The sequence below is a fragment of the Pelophylax lessonae genome, assembly GCF_965119305.1.
Source record: "Pelophylax lessonae genome assembly, chromosome: 7".
Lineage (NCBI taxonomy): Eukaryota > Metazoa > Chordata > Amphibia > Anura > Ranidae > Pelophylax > Pelophylax lessonae.
The window spans coordinates 71,273,685-71,300,884 of record NC_138774.1 but is presented as its reverse complement, the minus strand read 5'-3'; the positions used below and the strand labels follow the sequence as shown (position 1 = coordinate 71,300,884).

The following is a 27,200-nucleotide window of genomic DNA, read 5'->3' as shown; positions in this document are numbered from 1 at the left end:
CAACAGTCAGTTAAAGTCTTGGCACCAGAGAAGCTGTGAGTAACACTGTTTCCCTGCCTGCAGAATACTGGTAAGGAGGTAGATTGTACTCCTGAATAATACAAGTTTCACTTACAATTTCATTGTGTCAGAAGAGTGCTTCATTGGAGGCTGATATTAGTGTTAACTTGCTACATTCCACCAGACTGCTGTGATATACGATGGCCCATAAGCAATTTGTCCAGGAACAGTGCAGTGTGGACACCCTGGAAAGGTATCCTTCACATCCGTACTCGTCCGGAACCTCACCCTAGTCTGCACCTACAATTTCCCTAACTAGCAGAGCTCTTTCCCTACTTGCTGCCTCGCTGCATGTACCTTGAATAATGTTTGACCCTCTTTTTAGAGGATCCTACATCAATATGGCTGCCCAGATCTTGTGGGACTTTGGAATCCAACCAGATCAGTTTCCCCCCAAGATGACTATCTGGAGCCCAATATAAGAGACTTTTCCTCCTAATTGGATTCCTACCAACCTGAAGAGATGGTGTGATCCCACCTTCAGGTTGGAGGATATACTGTAGCCTTCATCTGCCCTTGCCCCTTTGTGTTTTTCATCTGCAGGGTTGGGAATCTCTTGCCTGCACCTCACTGGTCCAGCAATGTCAGCTAACTTCTGGGTTTGGCCAAACTTGAATTTGGACCGAAACTAAATCCGAACCCAAGGTCATCACTAATGGGCAGATGTCAGGGTCAAGAATCCTCAAGCCTTTGTCTACAATCCAAGAAACTCCACAGGCATGCAAGGATTGATTGGAAGACTAACACATGTTGGAGACACCATGAGGGAACTGGCATTACCTTAGCAATAGTATGGTCTCAGTCAGGTTCCAGTTACCTTGACGTTACATTTTGGCTTATTGGAGGAAGTCCATGCAAACACAACATGGACATAGAAAATGCCATGCAGAAAGTATCAACGGCGGTAACTAAAGCCAGGAAATCAGTGCTACCAGGCAAGATTAATAAATACTTAGCACTGTTCTTTCTTTTCTGTGATTATACTATACTAAAAATATAGAATAAAACAGATTATATTTAGGGTCCATGCACAAAACGCCAGTAAACGCTCATATAGCATGGACAGATAGGTTAACAATGAGCTGCTTCTACAGCCAAACTCCACAACTGCTGTTGAAGCAGTGTATTTAAACAAGTGTGCATGAACCCTTCAAAAGGGAATATTCTGATTGCTTGTCAATAGCAACAAGTAGTCCTTTTTTCAGAAGCTCCAATACATTAATCTGTAAAAAGCAGTGCTGGCCCTTCAGTTCTGAACGTCTGAACTAGAGGACACGTCTTACGATTCTTTCACCTCAGGTCAAGCACTATATATAGAAGTGAGGTCATTAACTGATGAAGTAATAAACCTATTCAGAATCACATAGTTAGCCAAACTACAGAAGTTGAGCACTTGAACTCAAAAAGTAAAGATTTTCTATGTTAGAGCAAAATGTTAATTGTGTCTAAGCAGCTCCCTGTACAATGTACCTTTAGTCTGGATTTTCTTCCTAGATAATAGTAGAGCACTGGTGTATGAGGGTGCCTAGGCACTCCTGTATCTACAGGCTCATATCTGGATATCTTCAGTTGTAAGGTCTAGGTCACCTATCAACAGTGACTCATGCAGGTAGCAGTGGAATGAGAGAGGAGACAGAAATCACACTAGGTGCTTTGGGTTGAGCCAAGTACATACTATAGAAGGATATGTTTTATTAATTTTTCATTTACAACTACTTTAACCAGCATTTAACCACTTCAATACAGGGCACTTTCCTCCCTTCCTGCCCAGGCCAATTTTCCCCTTTTAGCGCTGTTGCATTTTGAATAACAATTGCGCGGTCATGCAACGCTGTACCTACACCAAATTTATGTCATTTTCCCCCCACAAATAGAGTTTTCTTTTGGTGGTATTTGATCACCTCTGGGTTTTTTCCTTTTTGCTAAACAAACAAAAAAATACCGAAAAGTTTGGAAAAAAAAAAAGTTTTTTTGTTTATGTTATACAATTTTGTAAATAAATACGTTTTTTCCTGCACTGATGAGCACTGATGATACTGCACTGACAGGCACTGATGAGGAGGCACTGATGGGGTGGCACTGATATGCGGCACTGATAGGCACTGATATGTGGCACTGATAGGTAGCACAGATATGCAGCATTGGTGGGCACTGATAGGCGGCACAGCTAGGCACTGATAGGCGGCATTGATGGGCACTGATAGGTGGCACTGACGGGCACTGATAGGTGGCACTGATGGGCACTAATGGGCACTTATATGCGGCACTGGTGGGCACTGATGGGCACTGGTGGGCGACACTGAAAAAAGGCAATGATGGGCACTTGTGGGCAGCACTGATAGGGAGGGCACTGGCGGGCAGCACTGATGGGGAGGGCAATGGGGGGCTCCCTGAGCCCTGATTGCCATCCCTGGTGGCCATAGTGGGCATCCCTAGGGGCATAGTGGGCATCCCTGGGGTCCTAGTGGGCATCCCTGGTGGTTCTAGTGGCATCCCCCCCCCCGAGGGTCTGCACTGGTAATCAATGATCTGATTACCAGTGCCGACCCCCCCCCCCTGTCAGGGGAGCCGCCGATCAGCGCTACTTTACTTGTGCCTGTCAGGCACGAACTAAGGAAAGCCGATCAACGGCTGTTCCTGTTTACTATGTGACCAGCCGTCAGTAGTCTCTTTACCGAGATCGGAGATGCAGGGTGTCAGGCTGACACCTCGCATCACCGATCGCCGCTCTGCGCGCCCCCGGTGGGGGCGCCCAGAGCTGTATTATCCTGCCGCCGTCATATGACGTCCGGTCAGGATAATACATTCACATTCCCGCCGTCAATCTGTAATAGGGCAGGCGGGAAGTGGTTAAAGAAAACCAATACTAAGAGAATAATAGGCCAACCTCTCTTCTGAGAATGCTTGTAAATGGCTGCTATGCTGGTCCAGTGGCTTCCTTTGCCTATTGAGACAATGACCTGGAACAGATAGGTCATGTGTTTTGCAGGGATGGGTCAAACATCCCCCCCCCCTCCCCCACACACACACACGCACACTGTTCGGATCGCAGCAGAACTCGCAAACAAGGGAAATGTTCTAACCCAAACAGCAAATCCTATTGAAGTCTATGAGAGCTGAACAGGAAAAATCAATTGTGCCCATTTTGAAGGCTTATATGCAAGTAATTGGCCATAAAAGGGGTATGGGGGTCTGGGTACTGAAAACAGTATCTCTTCTGCGCTCAAGTGGAATGCAGGAAGGTGAGTGGTCTGAAATGTTCTTTTTAGCACAGATAAGGAAGTTCTGCTGCCCCCTCAGGACCAAGGGTATCCAAAAACACTGAAAGACAACAACAAAAGAAGGGCGCACTGACCTTGTGCATTACCACTAAAAAAGTTTATTATAATCAAAATAGGTAGCATTCATTATACTCACAAACGTGCTTACACTGCACCCTAATTAGGCAAAGCTTTGCCCAATCAGGGTAAAGAATGCACTGTGCAGCGCTGAGTGCATTGCAGGGTGTTCGTTGGGGCGAACACCCGGAGAACACCCTGCAAATTCGGGTGTTCGGCGAATGGCTGAACCGGCAAGTGTTCGGCCCGAACTAATGCTCAGGCCGAACTGTTCACCCATCCCTAGTGTTTTGACTTTACTCTGAGTTTCTAAGCTACGCGATTGCCCTGGGTCAGTAAAGTATATCTTCACCTTTGGATAGTTTAGGAAAGGGTTAGACTTTCGGTCTATGTCCCCATTGCGGAGATTCACCATTCTATTTGTTCTAGTGGCCACTGATGCCATAAAGTGAGAGCAAAACATTAAAAAATTTTCACTAGAACAAAAGGAGGGTAAATCTTCCAATGGAGATCCCTCTTCATGGGACAACTGTCTGAGAGTGGATTTCCCTTACTTTGAGAAACAACTGAGAGGAAATACAAAGTGAAGGAACATTTCCCCTATGGTACACAGACAGCAAAAAAACACATGGCAGGGATTTTACTCCCTTCCCACTCTATTCAAACCTAAAAACCAAAAACTAAGAAAGTTTTGGCTATACATTCACTTTAACTATAAGGAGAGCCAGACAGACACCAGTATTATCAGGTCAACACTGGTAAAAGCTGACAGCTTCTGTGTTTCTCTCAGCAGAAGTTTTGTTAAGAGCAAAACTAAATCACATTTTTTTTTAAATTAGTGTTCTGTACCCTAGGACGCTATTGTTCCATCTTCTTGTATGCTGTGGAAGGGTAGCTACATGGTCAGACAGAACTGCCCCCTACCTGCATAGCCATCCAACAACGCAGCTAGCAAGGAGATGGCTCTATTTTTTACATAGTTACTTAGTTAGTGAGGTTGAAAAAAGACATCAGTCCATCCAGTTCAACCTATGATGTGTGTGTGTGTTTGCTTTTAACCGTACATTGTATACCCCTGTATGTTGTGGTCTTTCAGGTGCCCATCTAATAGTTTTTTGAAACTATTAATCCTCCCTGCTGATACGACTGCTTGTGGAAGAGAATTCCACATCCTTACCGCTCTTACAGTGAAGAACCCCTTACGCATTTTAAGGTTAAACCGCCTTTCCTCTAGTTTTAGTGAGTGGCCACGTGTCTTATTGTATTCCCTTTTTCTGAATAGTTTGTTCCTTATGCTAGGGTCGCCAGTACAGAATTTGTACATTGATATCATATCCCCCCTCAAACGTCTCTTCTCCAGAGAGAAAAAGTTCAGTGCTTGTAGTCTTTCCTCATAGCTGATGTCCTCCATTCCCCTAATTATTTTTGTTGCCCTTCTCTGGACTCTATTGATAGCTAGTACTTATCTAAGTCTCTAAGCACTTGCCCAAAAACGAGTAGGACAAGAGGAATGAAGAGGGATTGGAGGCTAACAGCTCGTCCTCCTTCTGCATTCCTCTTGCTGGCTTTTATTTTGCAGCTGAAAATAAACCCCCTTTATCAACGCAGTAATCTCCTTGCTAGCTGCATTATCTGACGTCCAGGGGACTTTGTAGTACTTTGTATCATCTTTCTATGTGCTGTGGAAGGCTGTGGAAGGCTAGCTACGTGGTCAGACATGAATGCCCCCTACCTCCATGGCCATCCAACAAGGCAGTTAGCAAAGAGAAGGCTGCATTAATAGCTAGCGCTTATCTCTGGCTCCAAGCACATGAGCAAGACACACAAGGCCGGAGAAATAAAGAGGGGCTGGAAACTGACACACCCACCTTCCTTTTGCATTCCCCATATCACATCCTACCTGACCCTGGAAGTGCAGGCCTATCTGTATCTGTTTGCTGGCAAACTAACATTTTATCAAGGCTTATGTTGTTTTTACGAATTGTAAGTCGTTTTTTGGCTTTTTAATAAACTAGTTTGTGTAATATCACTCTATTGGAGCTCTCTTTCTACATATCAACCCCATATGGTCATGGCTGACTGGGACATCTTAACGGGAGTCTGATTCCATTGAAGGAATTCCCCCATTTCCAGCGTATTCTAGTGTTCAATAGAAGACCCTATTACTTTACCCTGCAGAGGTCTGTTTGCAAGCATATATATATATATTTATTGGAAGAACATGGACTTTCTAGGCACATGTGTATAAAATCCCAAAAAGTTTATTCAAAAGTCCATGTTCTTCCAAAATATATATATTTTTAGTCTAGTCAAATAGGATGTGGCACCTATTATTATCCATCTTGGCACCCACGGTACCACCCCGTGTTGGTGCAATTTCCATGTAATGTACTGTTTGCAAGCACGTTTGACCTCTCTAGAAATAGATGGTCCACTATATCTGGTAAGTGTCCCCATTTTTAAGATGTCACAGGAGGATCCTTTGGTTTTTGGTGACTTCTTGGAAGCACCTCCTTTTTGGCTCTATATACACAGAATCACGTGGACTCACTTCCAGCACATTTTCCCAGAACTGATCACAATTTAAATGGGATGTCACAGAGACATCATATGTGGTTCATTCCTGTATAAGATCACTGAACTGACTTACACTGTTTTCAATATATTTTTTTGTTATTTCACACTTGGTTTATATAGCGACTAGCACTACTTTTTTGTTTATTATATGTTCCACAATGGTTAAATCACATGGTTAGTCACTGCTGTCACTGTCTGCTACATAGAAAGATGGAACTTTTTCCCATAGGGAATGGAACACTGTAATAAAAAAAGAATTTAGACTTACTCTTTAGGCTGGTCAAATGCTTTGAGAATGTCCTGTGGGACGAAATGCATCAGGATCGTGCCTGTTTAGCCAGACTTGCATTTGTTTCTGCCTTTACCATTGGAAATTTTGTGAGTGTTATTCCTCTTTTTTAATAAACTTTTTATTTGGGTTTTACACTATGTCTGTTTCCTTTGGTTTATTTCCACATGGGTCTGGATTTCTGTGAGTGATCCTTTCTACCTACCCTGCTGGATATACACCTGGGAGACATCCGTGGTTGCAGATCGTTTCAGGAATCCTATACCATCCTAACAGCCTTTTTGACCCTCATGCTATATGGTATTCAGGGTCAACAGCATCTGGTGAGCGCAATTTTATTTGGTGTTGGTGATGGGATATCAGTATCAAGATTCACCTCTGTGTTTTGCATTACTCCACTTGCACTTACCATTGTGAACTCTATATGGACTTTTTTGATTGTATTCAGTTACAGATTTTCACATTTAATGATCACATATGTCATTTTATTTGTTTGCATTCAGAACTGTTGCAGTTCCTCACCCATTAGCGCTGCACTTTTATTTTATTTTCCGTTGCATCAACCTTTTTGTCAGTTGTTTGTGTCAGCAGCTTATGCACTTGATTGGTTAGCGCAGTTTATGCACCCCTTTTTTCCACTCTTTAACCGTTTGCCGACCGCCGCACGACTATATACTGCGGCAGTCAGCCCCGGCCAGGCAGAGTGATGTAGGGGTACGTCACTCGCCTGTCACTGACTTGTGAGCCAATTACACCCCGGCTCGTTCACTGACAAGTCAGTGCGTGTGACCGGCGGACCCGATCGTCCGCCGGTCACTCACGATCGCTCCGGTGAAGGGAGAAAGGAGGACGGCTTATGTAAACAAGCCACCTGTCATTCTCCCTGGTGTAAAAATGAAGATCAGACGGTTCTACTATGTAGGACTGTTGATCTTTGTTTTTACACCAATAGCCATGTCCCTTTACAGTTAGAAACACGCCCCTAGGACACACTTAACCCCTCCCTCTCCAATACAGTTAACTCCTTTCCTGCCAGTGTCATTTTTGCAGTAACAGTGCATGTGTATAGCACTGATTACTGCAGTAATGTTACTGGTAACCCCAAAAGTGTCAAAAATGTCAGTCAAGGGTCCGATCTGTCCGCCGCAATGTTGCAGTACCGCATAAAAATCGCAGATCGCCGCCATTACGCGTTAAAAAAAAACCACCAAAAATGACAAAAATCTTTTCCTTTGTTAGTAAACGCGATAACTTTTGCGCAAACCAATCAAAATACGCTTTTTGCGATTTTTTTTACCAAACATATGTAGCATAAAACAAATTGGCCAAAAATGTTAAAAAATTTTGATTTTTACATTTTTTTGGGGGAATTTCATATAAAAAAATGTGAAAAATATTGTTATTTTTGCAAAATTGACGCTCTTTTTTTGTTTATAGCGCATGATCAAAAAATCGCACAGGTGATCAAATACCACCAAAAGAAAGTTCTGTTTGTGGGAAAAAAAGGACGTCAAATTCGTTTAGGTACAGTGTCGCACGACCGCGCAATTGTCCGTTAAAGTCACGCAGAAAAAAATCGCAAAAAACACCCTGGTCTTTTAGCAGCCAAATCCTCCGGGGCTTAAGTGGTTAAAAAATACACTTAATTATTTTTTAATACATAACTGCATTAAATATGAATTTTTATAATTGCCAGGAGTTCCTTCATAAATAAGTCTGTCGCTATAGCGCTGCTGTGGTATGTGCACATTGTCTGTACTTTGCATTGTTACAATATTATTGCCATGTGGAATATTTCGGGTTAATGTGAGTGTTTTTACTCTTTTCATAATAAACAGCAATTGTCTGCTTGTATTTTTAGCTAGGAGGAAATGCTTTTAATAATAACTGTGCCCAGAGAGCGTGAGATTGAGAAAGGGAAAATACCACAGAGAGAGGAATGCGGATCAGACAAAGACTGAAGATGGATGCAGGGAGCATAGAGTGATGGAGAGAAGGGATACAGAATGGTATGAGCTAGAAGGAAGACACACAGCAGGCATCGCTCACACCCATCCGATCACCTTTACTGGACTTAGGACTCATAACAAACAGCCAAGTAATTGACATACAATCCCCCCCCCCCCCCCCCCCCATCAGCTGGGCACCAGATTCTCTGCTTTCTGCCAGATGTGTTGCAGAAAAACTGGAGCATCTGGAACTGATCAGACCTTGGTTTACCCCCCTCCCTTCCCAAGGCAAAGCAATGGAGACAACAACACAGCTGCCTTGTGGTCAGATCAGTTACGTCACACAGGGAAGAGAACTCCCAGCATCTCTTTACTCTTATATAATATTGTTGGCCTGTCTACCATTTAAAGGGCTGACACTGGCCAGAACAATTTTTGCCGGTCAAATAAAAAAATGTAGAATAGATCTCCAGCTACACTATATAGTAAACATTTGAGGACACCTGACCATCACACCTACATGATTTTGTTGGACATCCAATTCCATAATCATCAGCATTAGTATGGAGTTGGCCCACCTTTGCAGGTATATCAGCCTCCATTCTTCTGTGAAGGCTTTCCACTAGATTTTTTAAGGTGTCTATGGAAATTTGTGCCAATTCAGCCAAAAGAACACTTTTGAGGCCAAGCATTGATATTGGATGAGAAGCTCTGGCTTGCGTTCAACATTACAATTCATCCCAAAGGTGTTCAGTAGCGTTGAGGTCAGGGATATGTGCAGGCCACTTCTCCACACTAAACTCATCAAACTAGGTCTTTGTAGATCTGGTTTTCTACACCTAAACTCGATAATTTGAAAGGGGTGTCCACATACTTTGTATAGGTTCCTGCATATTTATTAAATGATCTTCCTAGACATGCTAGGAGAGTACCACTGTCTTTGTTGGGCTTCCAGGCCCAGAGTATTTACTGAGAGATGCAAGATAAAAAAGAGAATGTGTCATGCTCAAGGCTTTTGGAGGTGGAAGCTGTCATTTTCAAATTAAGTGCATTGGTTTTAGGGGCTCTCAGGGCAATAAATTAGATAAGTATACTGTAGGCACCTCTACTTACCTCTGTATGTGACTGGTTGACACACCTTGATAACTTTAATTAGTTGACAGGTTCACGTTAATGAGGCATCATTATTGATGTCTGGTCTTCAAAGAGGGCAAAAACGATCAGAGCTCTCCTCCACTCTTTATAATCACACTCAACACACAACTCTCTTTCAGATAGGCTCTTGTATTTTTAAAGCTGAAGTTTAGTAATCATTTGTAGTGCATAACTACATTGGTCCAGCTTGGCACAACATAAGTATATTTACTCATACCTAATGGATCATTGGGAAGTGGGAAATCACTAAAGTATTCAGCACTTCTACAGTGATAACCACTATCTTCTGGGTCCTATGTGAGCAGCTGTCCCACTGCACGCTGACCACGACACAACCACTGTTAATTAAATGGCCTGTATTTTTTCATTGTTTTCAATCCTCTCATTGGATGAGGTGGAGAGGAGAGGTGGTGACATCATGATCTCCGAGTTTCCCAATCACACAACGTCCTGTATTTATTAAAAACGAATGGAGGTGGTGTTCAGTGAGTGCCCCTCCCCAGTGGGGCAGCTGCTTTCGAACCATGAAGTCACAGCTATCACTATAATAGTGTATAATACAGTGATTGTCAGCTTTTCTAGCAGTCCTTTACGTAAAAGATATGCATACTTACAGTGTCTCACAAAAGTGAGTACACCCCTCACATTTTTGTAAATATTTCATTTTATCTTTTCATGTGACAGCACTGAAGAAATTACACTTTGCTACAATGTAAAGTAGTGAGTGTACAGCTTGTATAATAGGGTAAATTTGCTGTCCCCTCAAAAGATCTCAACACACCACCATTAATGTCTAAACCGCTGGCAACAATAGTCGGTACACACCCCAAAGTCAAAATGTCCAAATTGGGCCCAAAGTGTCAATAGTTTGTGTGACCACCATATTTTTCCAGCACTGCCTTAACCCTCTTGGGCATGGAGTTCACCAGAGCTTCACAGGTTGCTACTGGAGTCTTCCATGATGACATAATGGAGCTGGTGGATTTTAGAGACCTTGCGCTCCTCCACCTTCTATTTGAGGATGCCACACAGATGTCCAATAGGCTTTGGGTCTGAAGACATGCTTGGCCAGTCCATTACCTTTACTCTCAGCTTCTTTAGCAAGGCAGTGGTCGTCTTGGAGGTGTGTATGGGGCTGTTATCATTTTGAAATACTGCTCTGTGGCCCAGTCCATGAAGGGAGAGGATCATGCTCTGCTTCAGTATGTCACAGTACATGTTGGCATTCATGGTTCCTTCAATGAACTGTAGGTTTCCAGTGCCAGCAGCACTCATGCAGCCCCAGACCATGACACTCCCACCACCATGCTTTACTATAGGCAAGACACATTTGTCTTTGTACTCCTCACCTGGTTGCTGCCAAGCACGCTTGATACCATCTGAACCAAATAAGTTTATCTTGGTCTCATTAGACCACAGGACATAGTTCCAGTAATCTATGTCCTTAGTCTGCTTGTCTTCAGCAAACTGTTTGCGGGCTTTCTTGAGCATCATCTTTAGAAGTCGCTTCCTTCTGGAACGACAGTCATGCAGACCAATTTGATGCAGTGTGCATATGGTCTGAGTACTGGTAGGCTGACCCCTCACCCCTTCAACCTCTGAAGCAATGCTGGCAGCACTCATATGTCTATTTCTGAAAGAAGAACCTCTGAACATGATGCTGAGCACGTGCACTCAACTTCTTTGGTTGACCATGGCGAGGCCTGTTCTGAGTGGAACCTGTCCTGTTAAACTGCTGTATGATCTTGGCCTCCGTGCTGCAGCTCAGTTTCAGGGTTTTGGCAATCTTCTTATAGCCTAGGCCATCTTTATGTAGAGCACCAATTTTTTTTTTTTTTCAAATCCTCTTTTCCATTAGGTGCCATGTTGAACCTCCAGTGACCAGTATGAGAGAGTAAGAGCGATAACACCACATTTAACACACCTGCTCCCATTCACACCTGACACCTTGTAACACTAATGAATCACATGATACCAGGGAGAGAAAATGGCTAATTGGGACCAATTTGGACATTTTCACTTATGGGTGTACTCACTTTTATTGCCAGCAGTTTAGACATTAATGGCTGTGTGTTGAGTTTTTTTGAGGGGACAGCAAATGTACACTGTTATACAAGCTGTACACTCACTACTTTACATTGTAGCAAAGTGTTATTTCTTCAGTGTTGTCAAATGAAAAGATATAATAAAATATTTACAAAAATGTGAGGGGTGTACTTACTTTTTTGAGATACTGTATATTGTGACAAGCTGAACCAATGTAAATACAAAGAATTCCTGGAGTTTAGCTTAAAACGGAGCAACACCCAAAAGGGGAAGCTCCCCTTGTCTTGACTGCCTCCTCTACCCCCCCCCCCCCTCCCTTCCGCTGCCACATCTCCCCCTTTTGTGGGGAAGGGGGAAGGGGGTACCTGGATTTGACAGGACCATTTAAAAAGTGCAGCACCGTTCCCACATGCGCAGTAGAAAACCAGCTGGCCATGCACGCTATTTTATGTTAGAAGCATTTTTCAAGCTTCAGTGTTTAGGAGCAGAAAAAAACTGTTTTTGAAAAGTTTTTGGGAGCGTTTTCCCGGCAGAAAAAAAAAAAAAAAACAATAAATGCTCCTAAACACTCCTAAAAGCTTCTAAACACTTTTAAACGCTACTAAAACACTCCTAACAGCTTTTGTTTGAGCTCTAAAATGATAATGCTCCTAAACGCTCCTAGAAGCTTTGATGGGGAGGGAGCTCCAGCTGATTGACAGCCTCAGCTCTGTTCCTGTGTGCTGTGTGAAGGGGGGTGTGCCCTTTCCCTCCAATCAGCTCTCTAAGCTCTGCAGAGTGTAATTTCAGCTCTCTGCTCCATTTTTTCTCTTTTTTTTTTGACAGCTTAGACAAAGTTTTATAAACTCTGAACTTTGAACAAATGTAGAGAAGAGGGAACTGCAGATAAACATGTACAACATATGTAGGAGGATTTGTTTGATCTTTGTGTATCACCTGAGGCGAGTCACTTGACTGGGTATATGTAAGTGTTTACAATCATCACGTTAAGGCTTTGTGCTGCACAGATGGCATTTGTGTTGCCATTGGCTATTACCATCATACAGGCGATCAGACCAATTAGGAATGCCATTTTTAGCAAATTAATAAAATAACAAAAGCTGATTTCTAAATGACTGCTATTAATTACTACTCCATTGTTCTTCTAAGTTTTTTTAGGACAAAAATATGCAGATTCGTAAATTCTGTTTGTCTTATTTAAGTCAGCTTGTAATTATTTGCTGGTCGCTGGTTATACAATGGTCTGTCCCAGTAAACATTGCATTTATTAAAAAACTCTGGAATGACTCAGACGTTCTTGTTAATGGTAGAAACTGCTCATCACCATAACAAACAAGGTAAAGTCCTAGTAAATAAATTGATTTAGAGTGCATTGACGTGTCTCATTCTCTGGACAGACAATGTGCTTTTGGTTTACATTTTGGGTTTTCACTCCCTCCCCCTTGCCAGCTCTGCAGATTTTCTGCTTTCCTTATTCCCCGGAGACAGATGTCAGTGGAAATTGTGAATTTCCCCTAAAAAACAGACAAAGAAATAAAAGCTCTAAGAATAGGATAAGACGGAAAAGCCCCTGGAAGGCAGTCATGACAAGGAAGAAGTAACAAGAGCAGAGAACGAAAGGCTCATTCTCCTGTCCTCCCTGACCATCCTAATTGTTAGCATCTCTCTGGATCTCAGCCCTTTAGAAGTACCTCCAGCAGGTCATGATTTAGTAAATCCCCCAGGAAAGTCATGGAATAGGTTTGTTAGATAATTCCAGCTGATCAATGCTAAGCAGGTTATTACATCACTAAGGCACTCGAAGGGTCTGCCAAAATGATTCTGCCTTTTGCAGTGCTCAACTCTTATAGACCCTTTCCATGGACCTCTGTCAGTGTACTTAAGAGATAATGTTTCAAATGTTATTGTAAGGAAACTTTGGGTGAAAAAAGTGAGTTGAGTAATGCACCACCTTCGTAGAACTCCATTGTTGAAATCTCTTTGTCTGATCTTGTTATTGCCTGCCCTAGATTTGGCACTTACAAAGTCAATAAAAGAAAAGGAATTGGCAGCACTCCAGGTTGAGTCAAAATTCAGATTTATTGACTGGACATCCAAATTATGACAATCGTGACAAGGTAGACGCGTTTCACACACTGACTGTGTGCTTAATCATTACTTTAATACATTACGGAGGCGAGCCGGGGCATGCACCTGTGTGAGTCATCAGGCAATTACACCACCTTGAGCAGTGAGTCCTTGTCTCTTCACTTACAAAGTCAAGAAGAAGTGATTTCATTCTTCCAACAATGTCATGCATTAAGAAAAATAATGCACATATAGATAAATCAAAAGGGGCAATAATCCAACATCAAGGTCTCAAGGCAGTGGCAGACTTGAAAATAGTCCAAGAGGAAGCATGGGATCTCTGAGGTCTTAGAACCCATAACAGGTAAGAGGCTTAGTAAAACAAATCTCCTGCGCTCAAGTAGAATCTGACGGAGTAGAGAGAGGTGCACTTCAGACTCAGGTGGTAAAAAAGCTAATGGTCTTGCTGCCCCCTCAGGATCAAGGGTATCCAGAACCAACTGGGAGAAAAGACAAAAAAGAAAAGAGGGCGCACCGACCTAGTGCATCACCACTAAAACCATTTATTAAAATATGAAAAAGTATACAGAATACTCACAAGGCAGGTGTGATAATACACACATCAACATTGCATATACAATCTCCAAGGTAGCCAAGGTCCCATATGTAGCAAATAGGCATGCAGATTGTCGCATGGGATTACTGTGGCTGGGCTGACGCGTTTCAGGGGCGAACCCCCTTCCTCAGAGCCAGAGAAATTGCTGCTCAATTATGGGACCTTGGCTACCTTGGAGATTGTATATGCAATGTTGATGTGTGTATTATCACACCTGCCTTGTGAGTATTCTGTATACTTTTTAATATTTTAATAAATGGTTTTAGTGGTGATGCACTAGGTCGGTGCGCCCTCTTTTCTTTTTTGTCTTTTCTCCCAGTTAGGTAAGAGGCTTATTAGGAGCCACAATTCCCAATCAACACAAACCAATAACTATCGACACAGGCCCCTAATTTTTCAATAGCATTGACAAGGGCCAAAAACTCTGTCCCCTTGGGGAAACTTCAATTCACTTCTTGCACCTTTACAAAATCAGGAAGCAAGAGAAAATCTTTTATAGTCTGTTTTCAGCCTGTAATTACACGGATCAAAAACAGACTGCACTATATCTGTAGGGGCGGTCTGAGGTAAGTGGATGTGCATCCACTTATATTCACCACATCTGTGCTAAGGTTTATTTGACTAAGCTCATAAGTTTGTGTCCAGGTTTGTTTTTAGTGGTCTAACCAAATGTAAGCAGACCAGCATCCACTTACATTTGGCCACCATTTGAGATTTCCTAGGTCTCTTTTTCCTCAATCATAATATGGAAAAACTTTGGAAAAACACAGATATCACATATGGCATATGTGACATCCATTTCCGTATTGACACAGCAGGTAATCAGTCCAGGATCAATCCAGGATCCCCTTTAGAGACACCCATAGGATAGGGGCCTAATAATACAGCTTCCATCTACATTGGGGAGATCTTCCTTCTCTTCCCGCTTCCCAGAACTCAGGCAGGAGTAAAAAAAACAGGAATTTGGGAGGTGGTGTGGTAAACTCCAAGCTTGCTGGAGGCCATGGATAAATCAAATGCTTACTATGGTATGTTGACTTTCTATTGCCCAGTGGAGCTCCAAAGAGGTCCCTGGGAGAGCCATCTTGTATGGAGTAAAAGGATGAGAGTGCAACTTGTAGGGAATGATCCTGATATCATTTTTTTTTTTAAATGGAAGAGTCTATCAAGATTTGATAACCAATGCATTTCGGGGCTATGCACAAACCCGCTTCATCAGGGCTTAGTTTTACATTGCAGGAGGAATCGAGATGGGTGGGTAATCCTCCATTTTAAAGCGGAGTTTCAGCCTCGGGGGTGAAATTTTGATAAAAGTCAGGGCTAGTACATTCCACAATGAATAGCCTCTGAACTGTCCCGCCGGGTCGCACTTACCTTTTAGAAGAAATACTTACCTTGAAAATTTCTTCTCCAGCGCTGCCATCTCAGGTGTGGGCAGTTGAAGCCAGCGCGTCCTCTTCTGCATCCTCTTCCATGTCCTCTTCTCCCAGAATGCACCTTCACCGGCCCCGCTCGTCACTTCCGGTGCAGGCGCGTCATCCCTGAACAGGTTCTGGGCATGCCCAGAAACTGTTTAGCAGGGAATGACGCGCCCGCACCAGAACTGACGAGCAGGGCCGGTGCAGGCGCATTGATTCCTGGGAGCAATGACGTTCAGCTCCCAGGAATCAATGCAAGGAGGAAGTGACAACGCAGACCGCGGCCACAGAGGGAGGAAGCAGAAGAAAGGTGAGTATATTTTTTTCAATATCAAGGTAAGTAAACAAAAAAAAAATCGTAAATATCCATTTATTTTTCAGTTGACCCAGAGCAAGCGGATGGCCCAAAATCGATTTTGTCGATTTTGAGGCCGGAACTCCGCTTTAATTCTGTGTTCTATAGTTAGAAGCCTGCTAATGAAAGTTGCCTGGAAACCTTACGGCCTTACAAACATCCTTTCACTCCATGCAAGCTGTAAAAACATGGCAGTGGTTAAAATCTTTCCCCACTTTACCCTAAACTGAAAAGAAAGCTGGAGCTCACACTGGAATATAATGAAATAAAATGTTTTATGTGTAAAGGTTTATGTGTTCTGTGTGTATTGTGTAAAAATAATTATGTCTTTGTCAGTAACCAAAGCACTGCTGTGTGTTTGTTAACTTACAGTAAGAAATTTCGAAAGTAGCAGGGGAAATTACTTTATAACCTCAAATATATATCATAATATTTAAGACATGTTAAAACAACATTTCCTTTACGCATACGTAACAATAACATAATTGTAGATTGCACACAGTTCCATTTGACAATACGTTGCTTGAAGCAAATCTGTTGTAATCCAGTGTATGTGAGATCACTAATTAGTTTGCTATTGTCAATTTAAATGGCATGACATGTTCCTACAAGGCATAATGGAATGATGACAAGCTAGCAAAACTTAGACTTTCATGGTATGTGAATACTGAAAGGATTTCCAGCACTATTACCAAAAATAAATCCATTATTTAATTGTTTACTTTTTTATGGAAAATATTTGTCATGATCCTAAAGCTTAAAATGGTAAAAAATGGTGTCGCGCTAATCAACATATAAATTAAGCTGACAATAAGGAGCAAACAAGTCCCAAGTGTGAAAAGTCCAATCCACATAAATCCCAGATAAAAAAGGGGTGCAAGCAGGAGAGTCCGCCACCAATCAAGATACCAAGGTACTCTTACCAACTTTAGAGACCCCACAGGGTCAAACACGCTCTGAATGTGGATAAACAGGTAACAAAGGGAAACCAATCACATCGGTTCGTCTCCTCCCAGAGCGACCAGACCGGACTCCCAACCGTTCCTTCAGAAACTTTTTTCAAGAAGATGAGTCTGATGCGGCGTCTGATCGAGCGGGCCGGCGGAGAAGGAGGCGAAGACTGGATCCGTCGGTGTTTGGATCTTCCGCTTGAAGAGTCGGTCGGATCGCTTCAAGGTGTCTGCGCGGACGGACCCATCAGCGGTGGAGCAGCGACGGCTGGAGGGAACCTTCTGAGACTAAGAGGGGAGACACTGGAGACCTTGGGACTGCAGTATCGTGAGTACAGGTACTCGTGTCAAGGGGCCTGACCTAAAGGGGGACACCCCTGCTTGTAGTCAGTTGACAGTCAGTGGACGGGTGTCAGCAGACGGGTGTCAGCAGAGGAAGAGAGAGGGTACTAGGGAGAGTGTCCTGAAGACAACTAGTTTTTCACCAAGTCATCTTAAAGCTAAGAGACTGAATCCACATTCATCCAAAGCATCAGGATGAATCAACAGCCTGGCTGTTCCAAAACGTAATGTAAAGCAGAGAAGATAGGAGTCCTCAATCACTGTGAATATTTAACATTGGAGTATCCCACTAATTCCTTCTTCTATCCCCATTCTACAATAAACAACAACAAAAAAAACAACCAAATACCCTTGGATTGAGTATTGGAATTAAGGACTTATTCCTAATTATAGCCATGTGCTGATAACCATGGGGAACCCGCAGAGTGAATATCAAGCAATCCTTACGGGGGCAGTGCTACACTGTTTATTGGGTAACTTAAGTTAATAAAGATGCAAGGACCGACTGGGTCCCCTCACAATCCTGTTCCATTCTCCAGAGCCGGGTCTTGCCCTATGTGTACAGCTGATGGCTTCCTGCTTCCATCAGCGCCACAACCAACGACAGAAAGAGCACTGTCCTGAAGGGCTAGCTTTCGAGCAACTCATTCATTCACTAGCAGCCAGACTCCCTGTGTTCCCAAATTACTTCTTAGTGCCTCCTAATGTTATCTTCGTGACTTCCAGTGTTCCCAATGTCTGTTCAGCCTTTACCAAGCTCCTGTGTGCCTCCAGTGGTCCCCAGTGTTCTCTGTGTCCTTCAAGCTCGTCTGTGGCCCTGTGCACTCCAGTTTTATCCCTGCTTTAGTAAACCCATCCACCCCTGCCGAAAATCTACTCCAGTGTGACCCTGTGAAGTCCTGCTTGTAACCTGCTTTCAGTTACAAACAAATAGTGTATCATGGTGCTCTACTAGTATAGGTGGGTGGTAATGGGGATATGTGGAGAGGGGGGAGGAGTGTAGTAGGTTCCAATCTGTGGTGGAGATGGCAACATTCAGCAGCTGCCAGCTGGAGCAAGGAGGGGCTCTGGAGAACAAAAAGCAGGAGAGAGTGGTGCCAGTTTAGTGTAGCATTAGGTTTAAAAAATAAACAAATTACATAGTAACTCACTTATAGGTAAGAGTAAATCGGTGTAGTAAAGCTTCATCTGTTTCCATCTGGATCGGTGCAGCTACGGGTGTAAGCAGAGTGTAAGCATTCCGGTGGGGAGGCTTGTTGTTGGCAGCTGTGTCCCGCAGGTTGACGGTGGTGGAGGACTTGTGGCCATGTTCCGACTTCCTGCTTCCATCCCGATGATGTTGCATCCGGTTAAAGGAGAGAACAGGAGGTGTGCGCGTTCGGAGCATCCGTGCTCCTTCGTCAGACTGAATGCTCCGAACACGCACACCTCCTGTTCTCTCGTCTAACCGGATGTGATGTCATCGGGCCACTTCATTGTGCTCCCGGCGCTGGCGGGCACTGACTTTGCTTTCTTGGATCTCTGAGGGGTCTATAGGAAACTCTGTCCCTATACTATTTTTTTGCCTGAGTTCCTATTTCCTGGACTCCAGCCGCACACAACGTTTGAATGGGTCACCTCTTATTTTACATAAGTTGAGGGTGGTTATTCCCTCTGTCCAGGTTCCCTCTTTTCTTGTAAGGGACCTGTTTGATATCCCCATTGCTTTGGAGACACGCAGATAAGCCTGGAGATCGCCCATTTGGTTTTAACTTTTTGCAAGCAGAATTATCCCAACACAGTCAGAGACTATAAATCTATGTGCAATATTTGTATTTGAATTACCCCTGAAGAAGAAGTGTATAGCTTCGAAACACGTTGGGTATTTTGCCGCATTCTCTTTGCACGTTTCTGCATCTGTGCTGTATTTTATTAATCTGCTTGCTTGTATCATTTTGTATATATTGTTTTTGGTATTTTTAGCTTTTATATTGATACCAATAAAGAATAATTATATATTTGATAAATACTCTTTATCTATATACTTCCTTATACATTGTTGAGTGCCTAAAAAGTCCCAAACCCTTAGGGTAATCCCCTTTCTTTGTTTTTTTGCTTTTTCGGGATGTGGCACCTCCCCTTATAGGGGGTCTATGGCTGCGGACAACCTTTTGATGTCATCAGGCCGGAAGCAGGAAGTCGGAACACGGCCGCGAGTCCTCCACCGCCGCCAACCTGTGGGACACAGCTGCCAACAACCAGCCTCCCCACTGGGGAGGCTCTTACCTTCGCTATACAAATAAGCATGCTGAGTTCCCTGGGATCTCCTCGAGGGCTTTCTCCACTGTCCTCCCCAGCTGCTATAACTCAATTCTGGTTACATACCTAGTTAGCCAGGCTGAAGAAAAGACACAAGTCCATCCAGTTCCGTCCCACAGAGAAAAAACAAAACAAAAAAAAACCACACAAACACACACACACACACAAATCTAAAACCTCCATATACATAGTCCAATACCCACAGTTGATCCAGAGGAAGGCAAAAATAAACCATAAAGCATGATCCAATTTGCTTCCTGATCTACCAACAGGCAATTGGATATTCCCTGGAATAAATGTTAGTATCCGGTTATATTTTGTGCATTTAGGAAAGAATTCGGGCCTTTTTTAAAACAATCTACTGAACTGGCCAGAACCAGCTCTTGGGGGAGTCTCTTCCACTCTTGATGTGAAGAAGCCTTTCCGTATTTAAAGGCTACATTTCTGTTCTTCAAGACAGTAAGAATGCCCTCTTGTCCTCTGCGATGACCTTAAAGTGAATAACTGTACGCAAAGTTCACTGTATGGACCAATTATGTATGTGACACTCATGACAGATCCATTCTTTAAGCTTCATTCAATTCTGAAAATGGTTCATGCACAGAGTTACAAAGGAAAGATAACTCAGTGTATAAATATATGGGTTTCAGAACCATTTCCAGAACTGAATGATGCCTGATGATCGGGACCTAATGGCCCATGAAAGCTTGCATGTTTTAGAAGGTATAAGTTATTAAGTTATGTTAGCAAATAATGAGTATTATTCAACTCCAAGCTTTATGCATTACTCAATGACTAACCCAGTGCAAGACTGTACCACTTCTATACACAACGAGACAGACTTCATTACATTTATGATCAGACTTGTTCTTTAGGCCTCTTACTTCTCACTTGAAGCAATGAAGGTGTCAGTGCCAGCTCATCAGTCAAGGAGTTGAGGGGCATACCATTCTGCAGCCATATTACCCGTACAGGGTCAGGAGGTCCATGAGCATCACAGCTCAGATTAAAGTGCAGATCGGAGTAGACATGCATGTCCTCTGGTTCATCAAGGAAGATCGGCAAACCTATATTAACCAAATTGTGATAATATTATAGTCTTTGTACATTGCTTTACAGATGCATAATTCTTTAAAACAAATATCTAATTGTTTTAATACAAAATTAATAGTTTGATAACATAAAAATCAACTTAATTAAAATAGATTTTTGTCAGACTGTTTATTCCCATCAGTCCATGTTAGATTATTAAGGGTGTTATAAATGTTCTTACTGCTCACCCTAAACAGAGCCTCATGCATTGGGGCTGAATGCCCAGTATACATGGGGCCTAACAGTTGAAGGACAGCTAATTTTCAAACAGAAGTCAATCTAATAATCCTGAGCAATAAATCACTTTATTCAGAATAGTCAATAGATCAAGAGAAATGTATTATCATTCTGCAATAAAAATTATAACATTAAATACCATTATAAATGCAGTTGTAGTGCCAACCAGCACCATGTATAAAGCATGCAATGTTACACAAAAAATAAGTATAGCCACATAAAACATATACATATGCTAAATAATTTCTGTTTAAGTTAAATCCCAATTGAAGCATCATTTCTTTAAATGTGCTTGTAATATAGTAAGAGCTGCCCTGTGTGGCACCACACTGGAGATCCAAATCCCTACAGGGATACAGGGTGAAGTGGCCCAGGTCGCCAGCGGTCCAACATTTATTATGGTAGAACACCCACAATCTACCTATAGTAGCATTATACAAAGTAGTAGTGTTTCTATCAAAAAGACAATTTAAAGGATACGTTCGCCTTTGGAACATGTTACATGTTTCACCCTGCTGATTGCAGGTGCAATGCTTTACACTACGGTCCTCCAGCTTTTGTGGAACTACACGTCCCATAAGGCATTGTAAATCTCTGACAATTACAGACATAACTAGGCATGATGGGAATTGTAGTTCCTGAACAGCTGAAGGGCCATAGTTTGGACACCCCTGCTTTACAGGCTGCAGAGTAAAAAAATAATAAATGCACATTTTTTTTTTTTTTACCTGCAAAATGATGTGCATCTATTATTATTATTATTTTTTTTTTTAAAGGTGAACTTAGCCTTCAACTCACCAGGTTAACCAACCAGATTGTTTTCATGCTATTCCTAGGGCTGGATTCACACTATTGTGGTGTGTTGTGGTGCACACGCATACGTGTTAACATGTGTTCTGCTGCTAAGAGTAATACAACAGGCAGTTCTTCCTTAAAGGATAAGTTCACCCTTGGGAATATGTCATATGTTCCACCTGTTTATAGGGTGGAAATGTGTCCACTGCTGCAGCCTCTTCCTGACCAGCCACCTCTAGTGACAACTAACCAGGGATTTTCCCCCCCACACTCGCTGTAACGATTAAAAACAAAAGTGTGCTGTGAATGGATGAACTACAAATACTGACAGCCTTTATGGCTGTTGGCTCGTAATTCTCAATGAACTACCAGGGAGCTGTTGCACGCTCTAGATAGTTCATTGTTTCTTCATGTCATTGTGGGTGATTTACTAAAACTGGTGCACACAGAATCTGGTGCAGATGTGCATAGTAACCAATCAGCTTCCAGGTTTTATTGTCAAAGCCTAATTGAACAAGTTAGAAGCGGATTGGTTACTATGCACAGCTGTACCAGTTTCTGTGTGCACCAGTTTTAGTAAATCTCCCCCATTGTGTAACTGTAGGGCCCAGTGTTGGGTCCACTCTACTTCTGAATTAAGTAGAACTATCGCCTCAATAGTAGTGATCGACTGATATCGGTTTTTCGTTGCCGATACTGATATTTTGGCCATTGTATATCGGTATCGGTGGATATTGGCCGATATTTTAGTATATTTAAAAAAAAAAAATGTTTATTTTGATCACTTGACAGGTACTCTTGTGGAGGGATCTGGGGGTCTAAAAGACCCCAAACCTCTCCTCTGCACTTAAAAGCATTCAAAAAGCCAAGTTTGGCTGTTTTGAATGCTGTCATTTTTTTTATTCTGGCACCGAGTAGAGATGTCATGACATCACTTCCAGGTTTTTACATGGAGATCCGATCAGAGCCGAATGCAGTTTTGATCGGGTCTTCGGCGGCCGTGCAGGCTGGTTGCCTGGGAATCCCGGATTGACGGGAGACTCCAGCGAGCCACGGAACGCAGCGGGAGGGGGGGGGGGGACATCCCCTCCTGCTCCTTGTAATGACAGCTGAGTGGCTTCTCAGCCACATCGGTTGTTATTACAAGACAGCCGACCGTCAGCTATGGACGCCGGTACTGGGGTGACGCCTCTAGCTGCAGGCATCACTCCGGTACAAGCACTTTACCGAAATATCGGCAATATCAGTAACCTCCAGGGCCGATTCCAATATATCGGGGAAAGTGCATATTGGCCCTCGATATATAATGGTTTTCCTGATAATCGGTCGATCACTACTCAATAGCAAACAATAATTGCTTCGCCCCTATTTATAAGTGCATCTGCACTAACAGTTTTCTCTTGGTTCCCTGCAAATTCCCCAAAACATTTGTTGATCCTTCTAGTGAAGTCCCCCTGATGCAGCTTCGGGTGTGGCAACGATGCTGTTTTCAGAGGAGAGTTTTTGCTCTCATGTAGGCTGTGTCTTGTACTAGAGTGGGTTGAAAACAAATGTTACATGGGGGGGCTTTTAGTATTGTCACTAATAGTTGACAAACATGTAGTTTGCTAATCAGCATCCGGCCATACCTAGTCCCACCAACTGCTTTCTGGACTGGCAGACAGCCTCTGTTGCTAAAACCCTCCCACTGTGAGCTGCAGTGTCTGGGAGGGAGGGAGTGTGAGACATAAAAGACAAAGAATTTTGGCTCAGTCATGGGAGGTAAAGGAAGTTATTTGCTCACTTTATAAGGCTTGTGCATCATATACTACCTAGATTTAGCTCCTTTTTACACTGTCATACAATAATCTTTGGTTGTACTTTAAACAGACCGTAGGTCCTGTCTTACCTTCTAGCTGCAAAAATGCTGCATCAGACAGCACTACATTATCACCATCGGAGACAGAACACTGATACCAGCCTGAGTCTGACAGCGTAAGAGAGTGAATACTAAAAAAGAACAAATGAAATAGCTTCAATAATAAGAAAATGTGTTAAACAATTTTTTTTTTTTTTTTTTATATATATAATAGGATGGAATGACCAGTTATTAGGATGGAGGGACCAGTATAGAGATTGTATGGTCAAATCTAACAGCCAATTCAAGATAGAGGTGCAGAGACTGAGATAAGAGCAAGGCACAGCAGTACAAGGAATACAGCACCAAGAATGCAATCAATAAACACATTTCATTACCCTTGGAGATTAGGTTAATATATTGTGTTTTATATATGGAGCATTGTTTGTGAAGTGTTGTCACAAAAGTCAACAGCCATGGGCATGGCAAACTAAAATAAGTTATTGGGAGCGCATCCAAAAAAAAAAAAAAGAAAAAAAACACAGTAACAAGAATAAAGAGTGACACTACAAAATGATGCCAGTATATAGCAGGTCATTTAGCACAAAGGCAAAACTAAAAGAGTTATTAATCTTTTACTACTATGAGATTAAACCTGTTTTTGGCAAACATTTAATTAGCAACACATGAAACTCAGTGTGCTGCAGATAAGGTCACTGCTAAAACTCTGAATCAGGAGATTACCATTGCAAATGTAGTTTAGCTCTTAATCTAACAAAGTATATGAAGGCCAACCAGGGATGCAAGCAAGATGAGAAAGGCCAAATGCACTCTGAGAATTTGCTGCTTTTAGAGAAGAGGATTGACACTGACAGAAGACCATTACGGTATGATACCAACCTACTCGTTCTCTTTGTTCCTCCTAAGGCCTCCTGCTCCTGCTTCCTCATCACCTCCTCCCATGCTCACCTCCAGGACTTTTCCAGAGCCTCTCCTATCCTATGGAACCTCCTACCCCAATCTGTCCAACTATCTCCTTCTCTGTTTTCTTTTAGACGATCCCTGAAAACCCTTTTCTTTAAATAAGCCTATACTGCCCCTTCCTAACAACTGTACTTTTATTTTCTCCATCTGATCATTCCTCAAAGCTATTACCCTTTGTATCACTTGACCCTCCCTCCTACATTGTAAGCTCTTATGAGCAGGGCCCTCGGATTCCTCCTGTATTGCATTGTATTGTAACTGTACTGTCTGCCCTCAAGTTGTAATGCGCTGCTCAAACTGTTGGAACTATATAAATCCTGTATAATAATAATAATGATTCCTGGAAAAAAAATGTTTAAATACACCAAATAGGGACATTTCATTAAATTCAGAATTCTTCACATATATTAGGGAAGAAAGCAATGACAATCAGTTTTAGGAAAGTAGCAATCACAATAGGTGGACTACAATGGCAATCTGAGCATTGACCTACAGCTAATAAGTCTATCAACAGAAAAAGAAGGAGTGTTGAAGCACTGGCTTTTTTCGCAAGAAACCCTCTAAGGCAGGGGTCTCCAAACTTCGGCCCATGGGCCACATCCGGCTCTCTACAAGATGTTATCCGGCCCATGGCTAGGGCCAGTTACATATCCTAGATGTGCACAGATTGAAGATTCAGGTCAACAGAGGCTGCCTAACGTCTCTGCTTTGGCTCTGATGGGGATCCTGATGTAAGAGGGATTGTAATAGGGACCCTGATAGTGGGTTGACTCTGATAGTGACCCTGATGTAAGAGGGGGATCTGATGGGAACCCTGATGTAGGTGGAAACTCTAAAGGGGACCCTAATGTAAGGGAGGACCGTCTAGGGGATTTTTTTTTTCGGGCTGCAATTATTTGTAAAATATACAATGCAGCCCCCATACTGAAAAATTTAGAGACCCCTGCTCTAAAGTGATACACAGAATGCAATGCACACACCTTTGTGTTGTTAGTGCAGTGGGATCCCTGAAACCAGTAGCAGTTGAATCTTAATGTTCTCCCTCCTCTGGTCATACACTGAAAGAATTTTCACCAGTTCCTAATGAACTGGCAAACATTTGCTTAGTGGGTGGCCCTACCGTCCCAACTCCTTTCAACAAAAGTCAATCATTCAACTGATGGAAATGTTTTCACTGAACAGCAACTACATCCAATCAGATGCAGCCACTGTTTGGGTGTATTGACAGCTGCCACTTCCAGCTGTTAGACTTCAATAGCCCAGCAGGGGGATGCTGACTTTGCTGTTAAAAGGTATGCAAAGGCATCTAGAACCCAATGCATTGCATTGTGGCTGTTAGTCTCAGGGATTTACATACTGGAAAAAGTTGCTTTAAGAAATGTGTTATTTTAGTATTTTATTTAGTATTTTATTTCATAAAACAATATTCAAAACAGACCAATTTCTCACACAACATTTTTGCTAGAGACTTTGCTGGCATGGCTGGACCAATGGGGGATCAGTTGCACAAGGCTCTTTTGGAACTGAGAGGTCCATATAAACTAGATGTCGGTCATGCTGAGACCCCTTTCTGATGTTTTAAAGGGTGGGTAAAAAGATAAATGTTTAAAATGAAGTGTTTGGACAAACAGTAATTGAATTGGGAAGGGGGGGGGGGGGGTGGTGGTTGGTGACTTTGTTTGCTACTAGGTCCTAATTAAAGCTATGCTACAGCCAATAAAATCTCAGGATCATCTAACCATGGAAGCGCATAATGCGTGAAAGTAAATACTGTGTTTCCCCGAAAATAAGACCTACCCTGAAAATAAGACCTACTGTTATTTTTGGGAAGGGCTGCAATATAAGCCCTACCCTGCAAATAAGCCCTAGTTTAAAGAGTTTGTAAAATCCTAGAATCCATATTATTATTGTTTTATATCATGTCCAGTGTGTGTTTCTGTATTAGAATTGTGTCATATACCTTCGATACAGCACCGATCAGCGCTCAGCTATTCTCCCGCTGCTCTACTTCTCTTCTCCCAGCTGTCAGCGGGGGATCTTAGCCCCTCCCCTCTGCAGTGCTCAGAACGGGTCACGGAAGCGCCGAGCGGCGCTGTAACGAAGGTATTTCACACAATTATAATATAATACTCGGCGCTTCCATTACCCGCTCTGAGCACTGCAGAGGGGAGGGGCTGAGATCCCCCGCTGACAGCTGGGAGAAGAGAAGGAGAGCAGCGGGAGATCAGCTGAGCGGTGTGTAACAAAGGTATTGACGCTGTAGGGGCCAAATTAAATAAAGGGGTCCTTTATTTCTACACAGCAAACAGCCCACAATAGTTTTTTTTTTCAGCTTTAACCAGGAAAGCTAAGGTTGTAGGAGTGTCCCTGACCAGGTTCGGGGGGTGGGGTCTAAGGAGCAGCAAGACTGTGCCGGCAACGGGGGGAAGACAATAGAGATGTGGATCCTCTTTCTCCCCGAGTGCAGTCCATGGACTATCTATAGACATGGCGTGTGCTAGTACAGGCATATCTGCAGTGCAGCTTGGGAGTACAGTGACAATGTTTTGCTTGGGTTGTACAAACATTAACGTGGAAGGAAATATAAAAGCTGTACAGTGCATATTTAGACGTATGAGTAGAACAAAATCATAGGGTCAAAAGTGTATGGCAGGACCAGCCCAGACTTAGCTATTCCCATTGCTTCACATAGGCTTACTTCATTTTCCTTCCACATTCTGCTCTGACCTTGTGACCTTTAATTTCTCTGAAATCCAAGTCCCTCCAACATATTACCCAAACCATTTATGTTTACA

The 27,200-nt window shown here is 42.7% G+C and overlaps 1 protein-coding gene across 2 annotated transcripts in view; it reads right to left on the bottom strand.

Moving 5' to 3' along the window:
- The window catches only part of AXL (AXL receptor tyrosine kinase), a 168,095-nt gene that overhangs the window by 81,492 nt on the left and 59,403 nt on the right, over positions 1 to 27,200 (bottom strand). For both annotated transcript variants that reach the window (XM_082264351.1, XM_082264352.1), the window contains exons 3-4: positions 23,473 to 23,573; positions 20,345 to 20,527 (exon numbers count right to left, since the gene is read on the bottom strand). In XM_082264351.1, coding sequence (XP_082120477.1) covers positions 20,345 to 20,527; positions 23,473 to 23,573 — 284 coding nt within the window. The remainder of the gene's footprint in view (positions 1 to 20,344; positions 20,528 to 23,472; positions 23,574 to 27,200) is intronic.